Source organism: Cupressus sempervirens, chromosome 9 (genome assembly GCF_028749045.1).
Source record: "Cupressus sempervirens isolate cs-2001-9-10 chromosome 9, ASM2874904v1, whole genome shotgun sequence".
Classification (NCBI taxonomy): domain Eukaryota; kingdom Viridiplantae; phylum Streptophyta; class Pinopsida; order Cupressales; family Cupressaceae; genus Cupressus; species Cupressus sempervirens.
In genome coordinates this window covers 561164368-561176393 of record NC_143126.1, presented here as the reverse complement: position 1 = coordinate 561176393, position 12026 = coordinate 561164368, and the positions used below count along the sequence as shown (strand labels likewise).

The 12026-nt window shown below is 31.7% G+C and overlaps 1 protein-coding gene across 2 annotated transcripts; it reads right to left on the bottom strand.

Moving 5' to 3' along the window:
- Positions 1-5203: 5203 nt before the first annotated feature.
- Positions 5204-9999, bottom strand: LOC149539886 (protein SUPPRESSOR OF npr1-1, CONSTITUTIVE 1-like). Of its 2 annotated transcripts, none has more exons than XM_089801084.1 (7): positions 9610-9999; positions 9388-9496; positions 8955-9270; positions 7412-7593; positions 6325-7322; positions 5962-6240; positions 5204-5858 (listed from the first exon to the last, which is right to left on the bottom strand). In XM_089801084.1, the coding sequence occupies exons 1-7, from the start codon at positions 9889-9891 to the stop codon at positions 5331-5333; spliced, it is 2694 nt and encodes an 897-aa protein (XP_089657210.1). In that variant the 5' UTR covers positions 9892-9999; the 3' UTR covers positions 5204-5330. The 2 variants fall into 2 exon arrangements, with proteins under 2 accessions (XP_089657210.1, XP_089657211.1); XM_089801085.1 differs by having other exon boundaries at positions 8955-9268; positions 9392-9496.
- Between the last annotated feature and the right edge of the window lie 2027 nt (positions 10000-12026).

Below are 12026 nucleotides of genomic sequence, written 5' to 3'. Positions count from 1 at the left end.
GTTAGATATCGAGGAGCATGAAAAGTTGTTTGAGATTATTAAAGATAGAGAGGATCTCGACCATATGTATTAGCAGTTTTATGTTAAGAAGTAGTTATATTTTATTACTTTGATATTTTTCTTATATATGTATAGTACTTTGATATACACATGTACAAGTTACATACATGTTCATCTTATTACTTGTTCAATATATATACATGTTGCTTCTTTTTTACATTGCTTTATTTAATATATATGCAAGTTGCTTTTTTTTACATTGCTTTAAGTGTATAAATGTAGATATAATGTTTTAATTTCTTTAGATGAAATAGTTATATGTACATGCATAATTCTTATGTGTCATGTATATGTATGTGTGCATTTCTTAAGTGTACATTGATAGATAAGTTTATGATTCATATGAATATTTCAAAATTATATACATGTGTACCTGTAAATATATGTGTGTTTATATATGAAAATGTAGAAGTTTAATTAGTTATAAATTTAAGCACATGCAAATATATTCAAAATAATTTCTATACACATTTACAATGGACATGTACATTTATCTAAAATATATTTTCATAAATTTATAGAATATGTAGATTTATTACATTGTACACATTAACAATTATCTAAAAAATATTGCACAGAGATTTCATAAACATGTATCCACATTTATGTAAAAGATATTCTATAAATTTTGAAAATATCTATGCAAATGTCAAATATGTCAACTATAAATGTAAATATCAAATATATCAAATACCTATAAGCATGGTCGCATAACTCATGCAAATATCATATATGTTAACTATGAATGTAAATGGTCAGACAACTCATGAAAATATCAAATATGTCTACTATAAATGTAAATGGTCAGATAACTCGTTCAAATATGACATATGTCAAATATGAGCACTATAAATGTAAAATGTCCCATAGCTATAAATCTAAATGATCTCATCTTAAATGAATATCAAACATCTAAAACATATGAGCTAGACTTATGTATATGACATGTATAAACATCAAACATGATCTTGTTGCACTCCACGATGTGATCAAATGACACAAGATCTTGAACCCTATGTGCAATATAAGAACAAATGTATCATGACCATGTCTATATATTCAATAAGTACTAACATACATACAATAAAATTTACTTGTGACTCAGGATGACAAGGGTCAACAAACATCTCTCCATCGCCACCCTTATGAGTTGCAGATGCAACCTATATGCAATAGAAGAAACAATATGTCACAACTTATAATTTACTAAATTGAATAATATTAGATTTTAAAATAAATAGAAGATTTGTAGACAATTTAATAGACATATTTGTAATGTTTTACCCATATCTCCTACTATAAAGAAAGCGTAGGTGTCTACAAGTCCCCATATGACCTTGTCTTTGCAAATATATGTCTACACATGTCACTCAGGTTTGTATCACTAAAGGTCATATCTAGGATGTCAAGAATAGGATCTGTGATCATATTTGTGAACAATGATCATCTTGGTGGGTAAGAACCAACCTTGGTGGGGGGGGCTACATCCTGTTTACATATGTTACTTAGGTTTGTATCACTAAAGGTCATAACTGGGATGTCAAGCATAGGATCCATGATCATATTTCTAAATAATGATCATCATGGTGGGTAAGAACCAACCTTGGTACGGGGGGCTACATCCTCCCTAATAGTGGTCTATGGTGGAGCTATAGATATAATATGTATGTCCTCTTATCCCTAACCACCTTGTGCCTTTGATCTACCACTAATGATACCAGTACATATGATGGAATTGCACTAAGATGGTGTCCAATCAACAATTCAATATCTCGATAGGATAAAAGAAGATCAATAGACAAACATGTACTCATAACCCTCAAACGTTCTACTAAAGACTCCACGGAGACGTCTACTAGAGATGGGATGTCAACCTCATGATACATATCATCAGCTGAAGATGATGTACCATCGTGACCACCTATAGATGTAGATCCTGAGCATGTCATGTATTTGCACACTTTCTTAGTAGACATCTTATGCACTTGGGTTGCAATAGTGAAAATCCTTTCATACACATCTGCCACTCTATCTCCGGTTGTAGCTAAGTCCACACATTTTAGCATCACCAAAAGGTCTGGACCAACAAATGCCCATATATTAAAAGGAAAAAAAGCATCAGGGTGTCTAAATTTATCTAAGAATGTACTCTGACCCTGCCTAGCATGCCTAAGGATATCAATGTAATTAACATCATGATGTAGATTAAACTATGCAACAATTGTTTGCAAAAATATAAGGGGAACTCATCCTTTTGGGGCCTCATGTGATGTGCAACTAATTAATGAGGATGTATAAAAGGAGCCACAAATGGATCAGTACACCTAGTTGCATAGTATCCTTAGACCATTTTGAACAGTTGATAATGCGAGAACATGCTCTTCACATTCTCCACTAACACCATATTATCTATCTCTCTCCACCTCAAACCACCACTGACACTATGGGATAGAGAGCTATAAAATGTGTCCAAACTAGAACTATCATAAGGGTTTAAACCCTAGACACTATGCATCATACTGATCAGCTCATCTATAATCACAGTCACCTTATCCCTATGTTGTAGGGCAGGTGAAGCATGTGAGCTCTGATCAATAGCATCAAGTGCACTCTGTAAATGTTGAAGAGTCTCGGTGAAAAGTTTCTTCCTATCTTGGGTACTATTAGTGGATCTATGTGACGATCCACTGGGGATGACCATGTACACTAGCCTCTCCAGAATCACTACCACCACATGCCATGTAATGATGAAATATATAAACAAAAAAAACAAGATAGATGATTGGTGTGTTTTGAAAAAGTGGTTTTTAAAGATCCATACCAAAAAAAAAATCTATCATATGGATACACAAATAAATTATATATTCAAAAACTAGATACCGAATACTAAAATTTTTATTTCTGAAGTTTTTTTATATTTGATCTCTAAAAACCTCAAATTTTGACATCAATTGACAAGAAATTTCAAAAATAGGAATAACACTTCCACATTTTGCCCAAAAGTGAGACCCAACTTCTTGCACTTACCCACATGCTCATTTGGTTTGTCACATAAGATTGATGTTATGAATTGGCTCGATCATTTATGAAAAACATTTTGAGAACCACCACTTTCTTTTATCATCTTTCTGAACCCTTGATAGTACAAATCAAATTCAACATGATATCGACAACATGTTTCAAAAGATCTATTTATCTTCACAAAATAGGGTTTCAATCTTTCAAACATTGTTTATCCAATCTTTGTGTTAGGATTTAAATTTAAAAATGAGATATACAATTCATGTTGTGTGACATCCAACCAATTTTTTACCCATTGAAGATACTCCTTAGGCCCAATCCTCTACTTGATGATATCTCTTCTATTTGGTGAAGGATGAGTATTATCAATCCAAAATTGAATGACTAAGTTCTTGATTATTTCCACAATCCTATTAGATCAAGGAACTCTACACATTAGTGCCCAATTTCCTTCTAATTTACTGTCATCCAAATTGTTTCTCTTTTTCAGATAATGTAATATTGTCTTTCAACTATACCCAATATGAGATGATAGTGAAGCAATTTTTCTTTTTTGCTATAATTTCTTATTTAAAATAGATGTTAGTATCACTCTCTATGCAATGGATTTATCTGCAAATCTAGATTTTTTCCCAATGGAGTGTAACCCTTCCTTAACACTTTCAACAATACCTTTTTAGTTTAGAAGTCTTCCTCTTTTTTACACTTGTATCTACACCCAATAGTTCCAATGGCTCTTTTAATTCATCTTTAACAAGTGAAATTGATAATAGTTGAGTTTTCTCCACTGTATCAAGATTCTCAAATTGTGCAATTATTTCTTTAGACTTTTTATTCAATTTCCTCTTCATAGTATGTGTAGGTTGACTAGCATATTCTCTCAATTTTTCCACATCCATTTCAATTAAATGATCTATGTTTCTATGATATATTTTTCTCTTCAAACTTTGAGCTAAATTAACATTCTCATTTGTTGTTTGATCTCGGGCTGCAATAAAAATTAAAATAAAGACCTAACATACAACTTCTCTTTAGTGTCCACATATGTGTATATACATAACAAATGAACTATTAAATAAAATTTTATCTAACCTTCAGATGGTCCTTCTTTGATATCCATTGCTTCATATTCAATTTCCTCATGTCCAATATTTTCATCATCTACTATTGTAAATGCATGATATAACAAAGAAAATGAAGCAAGTTTGTAATTCCAAGGATTTGTCTCTGAAATTAAAAACGAAAGATATAAAGTTTGCCTCTACATAGGTAGAAATTTATAAAGAGATTATACTTGTGAGAGATGTGTGCATACATACATGTTTGAACTTGGGATGAACCTTCTCCAACCTCAATAGGTTGTCCTGTTTCACTATTTCCTAAACAAATTCATAATTTAAAACAACATAATTAAAATGTACCAAAATTCTAAATATTCATAATATTTATACCATAATATAATAAACTCTAATTCTAAATATTCATAATTTAAAAAATATAATTTAATAAACCCTAATTCTAAATATTCATAATTTAAAAACCATAATGTAAGAAACCCTAATTCTAAATATTCATAATTTAAAAACCATAACGTAATAAAATCTAATAGGACTAAATATTCATAATTTTAATAAAACCTAATTCTAAATATTCATAATTCAATAAACCCTTAATATTAGTTAATAATAACCCCATGTTTATATTTACCATATTCCTAATTGGATAAACCCTAATAGGAAATGAATTATTATATTAAGTATAATATCAATTAGATTAATACAATTATATAAGCTAATATAAATTCTATTTTTTAAATAGATGTATTTAAAAGATGTTGAAAAATATCATTTTAAACTTAATTTTTAAAATTATTTTATTTTAATTAGACTATTTATTAAAGCATCCTTATAATTAATAAATAATTTATTTTAGTTAAAATTGATCTGTATTACAGCAAAATCATTTGGTTTAGCTTATTTACTAAATTTAAAACTATTTAAAAAATCATCAAACTTAATAAGATAATTTCTTATAGAAACAAATAAAAATTAATACAAAATTATTTATTCAAGTAAATTAAAAATAATATATAAAATAATAATAATAATTGACTAAAATAAAATGAGAAATCATAGAAATTTTTTAATGGATAGAAAGCCCTCACAAAAAAATTATTTAATTACATTCTTCAAATTCTGTGATTTTTTTTTACTATTTATCCTCACTCCAATATAATACAATTATTTCCTTTAATATTTTGAGGCAAGGAATCTTTTAACTTTGAAGAACAACCGACCAAATCTATTACCTCCATCTTTGTGAGAGCTCCAAAGCTTAATGGCCATTCTTCTAACTTGGAACAATGCCTCAAATTTAACCTTCTCAAGTTTTAACCTTCTCAAGTTTTGTAGCTGACCAAGATCTGAAGGCAGCTCTGACAATTCAGAACAAAACGACAAATCCAACTTTTCTAAATTTGTGAGCTGCCCCAAGTTTGAAGGCAACTCTTTCAATTCATCGTATCTAATTAGGTCCAACTCTTTTAGATCTCCCAATTTGGAAGGAAGCTCCCTTAACTCTGCGCATCCCCATAAACTTAATCTCTCTAACTTCGTTAGCTTCTCCACTCCATCTGGCAACCTTTGCATTCTTTTAAAACCAAATAAGAATAACTCTACAAGCGAAGAATCTGGAGTGACTTTTGGAGGAATTTTAGAATATGCAACTCTGTTCTCAGAATAATCCTTAATGTACATGTGGCGCAGGCTTGGAGGAAACTACACGTTTGCACAATAATTATGAAGAAGGTTGTATTAGTTTGTTTATATAATGTATTGAAATATTATTAAAATTATAATAAATATGCTCTGCAGATCTTACCTCGTACAAATTCATGCCTTGCGTCATTGGTCCATGATAGTAGACGAGATGCTCAAGTTTCTCAAACTCCATTGGTAAATCAGGAACGTCAGCCCTAATAAAAAGGCATCTGAGCTGTTCAAATGGTTTTTGATATTTCTCCGTAAATGTTATCCGCGATCCGCTATAACGTAGCGCTCTCAAAGAATTGCTCATGCAATTAAGATGATGGCAATTAATTTCGATTGGAGGCTGCTCAGATTCTTCTGTTAAACGAATCCCTCTCAATTTTTTGAGTTTCTGCACATAAACATCATCATTATGGATGTGAATAACAAGTGTATTTCCATATTATTTATTACAAATATTGTAAATATGGTGTACCTCATCATTTTTTAAACATTCCAATAAACTTTCAGTGTCTGTGATTCTGTTTCCCTCCTCCTCTGAAAGCTTTTTCCCTCTTGCGAGAACTATGTCATGAACAATCACATCACCTTCTTCATCTGTCTTGACGAAAGAGGCAGCTTCCAAAGCTCTGAATTCCTCCTCTCCAACTATGCTGGCCACTACTCTACTTCTCCAATATTTATAAAAGAAGAATGCGATGTCCAGAAAGGCGTCTTGAACAGGTGGTAATAATCTGTCGTATACAAAACCCACCATACGATCACTTATATCTCTCTCCCTCACCTTCTCTCCTTCTTTGAGCATCTCTAATACTATATTCTTTCTATTTCCCCTGTTTATAGCCAATTGTGAACCAGCTAATTCTAATAGAAGTGGAACCCCGCCACACAGCTTGAGGAGTTTGACTATATTATTTTCATCATTGTAGTCAGACACATTTTGTAACAAGAGATTTCTAGCCTCTGTTTCAAGAAGAGGACTTACATTATGTTCTCGGCGAACAATATTTGTGCCTACAAATATGTCTGTCTCCTGCAGATTTCGAGTAGTGACAAGTATTCTACTCCTTGGTGGAAGGCAACTGCTGAGGCCTTTGGGTAGAAGTTTCTCCAGATCTGTGCTTTTGAGACCATTGTCAATGTACAAAAATAAAGGCTGATTATAATTCATTTTAAAAAATGATGACAACCTTCCCTGACCTTCATCACAGTTTTTCAATTTTATGTTCTCTCTGAACAACCCATTCAAAATCTGTTCTTGATAGCGCATAAGATCGTTGCTGGTACAGTCCTGATCCATAGAGATTCTGCAATGTTTATAAGATTGGAGATTGAGGTGGGCATAAACTGCATCGGCAAGTGTGGTTTTGCCAATCCCACCAAAACCGTAGACAACCACAACAATGACTGTTGGATCTTGTGCATTCAATTCAAGAAGTTCAATGACATTCTCCTGTGCGCTCTCAATCCCAACTGCAAAGTCAATCGAAAAACTCAATAAAAGTTTATGGCAAACACAAAAGATAATAGAAGAATATAATTAAACTTGAAATATATCCTGCCTGTCGGTCGGTATGCATAGATTTTCTGTGATTCTGAAGCAATCTTTGGCACTCTGTCCCCAATGTCAGTCAATCTTTTTCCCGTGTCAATTGCAGTCCATAATTGGATGTCTATACACAATCGGTCAATATTGTTTTGAAAATCCTTTAGACTCGTCTCACTCACTTGAGCGGTTATAAACCTTCATACAATTCACAAATTGGATTTACATTAAATATGATGATTGACTGGATCGCCAACACACAGATATATAATGATTTCAGTGGGAAAAACAATACTTTCATCTTGGCTTAGTACCATATGGGTCATAACAAATTTGGACCAACTTAACAAATTTAACAGTGTTTGAAATTTGATATTTAATTTATCCATTTTCACTCTATTGTACTATACTATTTCTTAACCTCCCAACACAAGCACAGATGATGATTTAAAACAAATTTACCGTTTAAATAGGTTCCTTAATCTGTTGAGAATGTAGGGAAAGTTTTTTTATATAGACACACGGGATGGTTTAGTTTGTCCAAAAAGGATATATTTTATATTTTGATTATAGTTTTTAGGAAAAAAAAATTAAATTATTTTATTTCAGTTGGATCTGTTTGTTTTTTATTATAATTAAAATTATTATACAAATTTTATATATGATAAGTTATAGATTATGAACAATTAAAATATGTATGTATAAGTATTTCTTTTATTTGGTTTCTTCCTTTTTATCTATAGATTATGTTTTGAATTATTAAAATGACTAAATCATAATTGTAACAATAAATATTATTTACAACAATTTGATATTGAGATAGGGTAAGATATAACAAATTGAGAATTAAAAAATATAATGTCAAATACTTAAGAGAGTCTGATGTAAAAAATCCATAAGGAAGTTGAAATAACAAATAAGATCAAGCAGAGGTAGAATAAAAAGACTAACAAAGAAAGTTCTAAAAATTAGAATTTAAATTGGAAGAATTGTGGTGAATATTGAAGTAGTTTGGGGAATGCAATAATAATAAGATGCATAGAGGCAATGAAAGTGTAAAGATGGAAAGAATAGTCACAATTAGCATCCACCGTTTGAGTAAGATTTGTTTTCAAACATAAAATTTAAAGAAATCTAAGATTGATCAATGAATGGAATTGTTAGAAGAAGTAAAAAATTCTTGAATATGATTGTCAAAATATTGAAGCTAAAAGAAATGATTGAGGTAGATAACTATATTAAGAATGGAAGAAAATTAAAAGATTACAATGTTCTATACATTTGTATTGATGGGTTTGAGATATAGATAAAACAGATGATTAAAAAAGAGCTGAAAAAAATTAATTTCTAACAATATATATTTATATATCACAAAAATAAATGATATGACCCTAACTCATTAAATAAAACTTTGTAAATGATATGACCCTAAATCATTAAATAAAACTTTGTAAATCCCATTAATATAAAAGCAAAATGGATATTTGGTAAATCGATTGTTATAAGAGAATATTTCACTTAATATCAGAGGTTGTGTGCATCAAAGAGTCAAAACTAACCTGAAAATATTGGCGCTTGCAAGTTGGGAGGTGCACATAATGGTTCCTTCAATAATGCGTTGCACTCCCTCATTTAGTTTCTCCTTCTGCTCTGGAATTTGCTCATTCAACTGCACAATTTGCTGGCCAAGATTAAGCATCCTTCTCAAAACATCAAGGCACTCACTCTTGTTCTCAGACATCTTTACAAATCTCTCCAACACGGATCCCAATATACAAAGTGCTATTCCTACTTTAGGAATTTTCTCGGAGCCTTTCAGCCCTTCTATACAGACCTTTCCAATCTCTGAAATTGTGCTATTCACAGAGTTTTTCTGTACAAAGAATAGATAAGATGTGATAATCAACAACTGGCTACACGTAGATGATAGAGGAATAATACTATCACTAGTAAATCATATAGTTCTCATGATCGAAATGGGAAAGTGTAACTTTACAGAACGCTTGCCAAAGCGTGTATTGAGCATCCCCAGGATCGTATGGCCATCATTGATATGAGATTCTACCGCTGAATTAGATCTCCCATCCCTCTTCTCTCCTGACTTAATTGGGCAACACCATATTTATAATCAGTATAGCCTTCAATTTTTGTTAGGCAAGAAATATTTGTTAAATGTAAAAACTGCAGCAATAAAAACATGTGTAGATAACTTACCGCGATCTTCACAAGCTCTTCTAAAAATGAATTTAGTGTGTCTATCTGGGTTATATCACTGAAATTGTTTAAGAAATTCTTAAAATCAGTCATATTGAGTGTGGGTTCTTGTGAAGGTGAGGAGGTGGGGGAATGGGCAGCAATGCTTTGTTGGGGAGGAGGTGAAGAAATAGAGATGGGTTGTGGTTGTTGTTGCTGCTGTTGAGAAGATTGTGGAGGTGAAGAGGAGAGTAAAGTACCGCAGAAAGAGCAGCAGCAAGAAGAACAGAAATTCCGGGCCATTTTATGGTGAGAAAATGAGGCAGAGAAGAGAAATGCTGGTGTTGTATATCTTCCTTGATAGAGAAGATGAATGGAGCTGAACAGCTAAGAAAGGGCTTTTCTCTGTGTGATTCCACTCTTGCAGAGACTTGGGTGTTTATAGAAGACCATGCCTCATTTTCCATGAATTGTCAAAGTGGGGTAAAGATGGAAACGCACCTCAACACGGCAGTTTACTGCAGGCATTAAAGATTGAGTGGCTCTCTTTTAACGAAAGAGAAAGGACGATAAGGGCAGGCCCTTTATCTTTCTGTCAAATTGCTAGGCCCACCTTCTATCAATCAATGTCCGTATTCTCGCAATTGAATTGATGTATGGGAAATAGGTACCTAGTAATTCAAACTTTATTACTCTTATAAAATTGTTCAATTGGGAAACAATTCAGTAGTTTAGGCTAATTTGGCGCATCTACAGTTTCCAATTGGTATGTTCAAATTGTAGATTTGAACTTTTGACCTTTCTACATTTGGGGAGCTTTCAGTAAGTGAGTGTGAGATGATCTAAAAGTACAAGTTGGCCCAAATAACTGCCACTAAGACTCTCCAATTGCTGCTCATGGCAAAAAAAAATTTAAAAATGGCACTAATGAACCAATCAGCAACCAAGAAAACTTTAAAGAGAACAAAATCTAGTAATTGTTGGTACTGATTTGTTTTGGGTGATAATCGAACAAGAACTCAGAATTAAGAAAAAGTAACAGTTGACATGGTGATATTAGACAGCAACTGACTCGTTTCCCTTATATCTAGAGTGGCTCATCTTCCAGTAAGTCTCTAAGGGCCTGTTTGGTGAGCGGAATAGGAATACGTATTCTGGTATACGTATTCCAAAAATTGTGAATTCCTTGTTTGGATGCACCAAAACGGGATTGGAATACAAAGCAAAAATGGAATACGTATTCCATTTTTGGCCCAAAAATGGAGTTTTGCAATTCCACCAAAATAGGTGGTATTGGAATACATATTCCTATTCCTTATTTATTTATTTTAGAGAACATAAATTTTCGGATCCGCGAATTCCCATCAAATATTGGCTGAACCAAACAGAGAACAGGAATACGTTCTATTCTAGAATACGTATTTCAAAATATATCTTCCAGAATACGTATTCCTATTCCGCTCACCAAACGGGCCCTAAAGTGAGAGAAAAAAGGAATCCAATTTTTTACCATGATGATGATAAGCAATTCGTAATTGCTCTTCATCTGATTCCATCATAAAGCAAAACATCAAGGACAAACAATAATGAAAGTAGGTTTACGTCAAGTTCATGGGACAAGCTTTTGTACCACTGTTCATATATAGTAGTGGTAGTGAATTAAATTGGGCATCATTTAACCAGAAGTGTGGTAAAATCTGAAATAACGTGGTCATCAGTTCTTTTTTGTTTGTTTTTTCTGCCTGTCTACATGGGAATGAGCCAATTTATTCTGATGTTTTGGTGCATGCAACTGTGAAAAGATTAGGTGCTCTCACATGAAACAAAATAATTAGAAATAGTTTAAAATAATTGTAATTAAATTATTTATTTAAAAAATAATATACAATCTATAAAAAAAATTATGCAGAATTCAAATTAGAATTCAAATTAGGAGTATTTATGACAGATTGTGGAAAATTAATATATTATTATCTTTCTATTAAGATTTTCATTTTAAATCATAACTAGCTATTTTTAAAATTATTTAGACAATTTAGAAAAAAAAAATTAGATAAAACTTTTTTTCTTATTTTTTTGAAATATAAATATAATAACTTTGATTTATAAATTATCAAATTTATTTTTCTTTATATTGATTGATTAATTAATTGGAGTCTTGCACGCATATTTTTAAGAATTCATACTATGCATAACATTTTAATAAATTATTTTAAAAAGGTGTGAAGAATATCTTATGCAGAATTGTCTGGTTAGGGGAAGAGTTTAGAGAGGGCTAGACTGCTAAACTTACCAAAGAAGCAAGATCTTGACAAGGTTAACATCATGGGAGGCCCTTTGAAGAAGGTTGAGCCAAGAGAATGTAGGAACCTGCTCCAAACAAGGATATCATAGAATACTTTAAAAAGGAGGGGTTGGATAATTATATTCTAGCAATG

Excerpts from the sequence above, each read along its gene's own strand:
- LOC149539886 (XM_089801084.1), bottom strand. The coding sequence starts at position 9,891 with ATGGCCCGGAATTTCTGTTCTTCTTGCTGCTGCTCTTTCTGCGGTACT. Across the intron at positions 9,271-9,387 it reads CTTTGGCAAGCGTTCTGTAA|AGAAAAACTCTGTGAATAGC; the intron begins AGTTACACTTTC and ends TATTCTTTGTAC. Across the intron at positions 5,859-5,961 it reads AAGGCATGAATTTGTACGAG|TTTCCTCCAAGCCTGCGCCA; the intron begins GTAAGATCTGCA and ends GCAAACGTGTAG.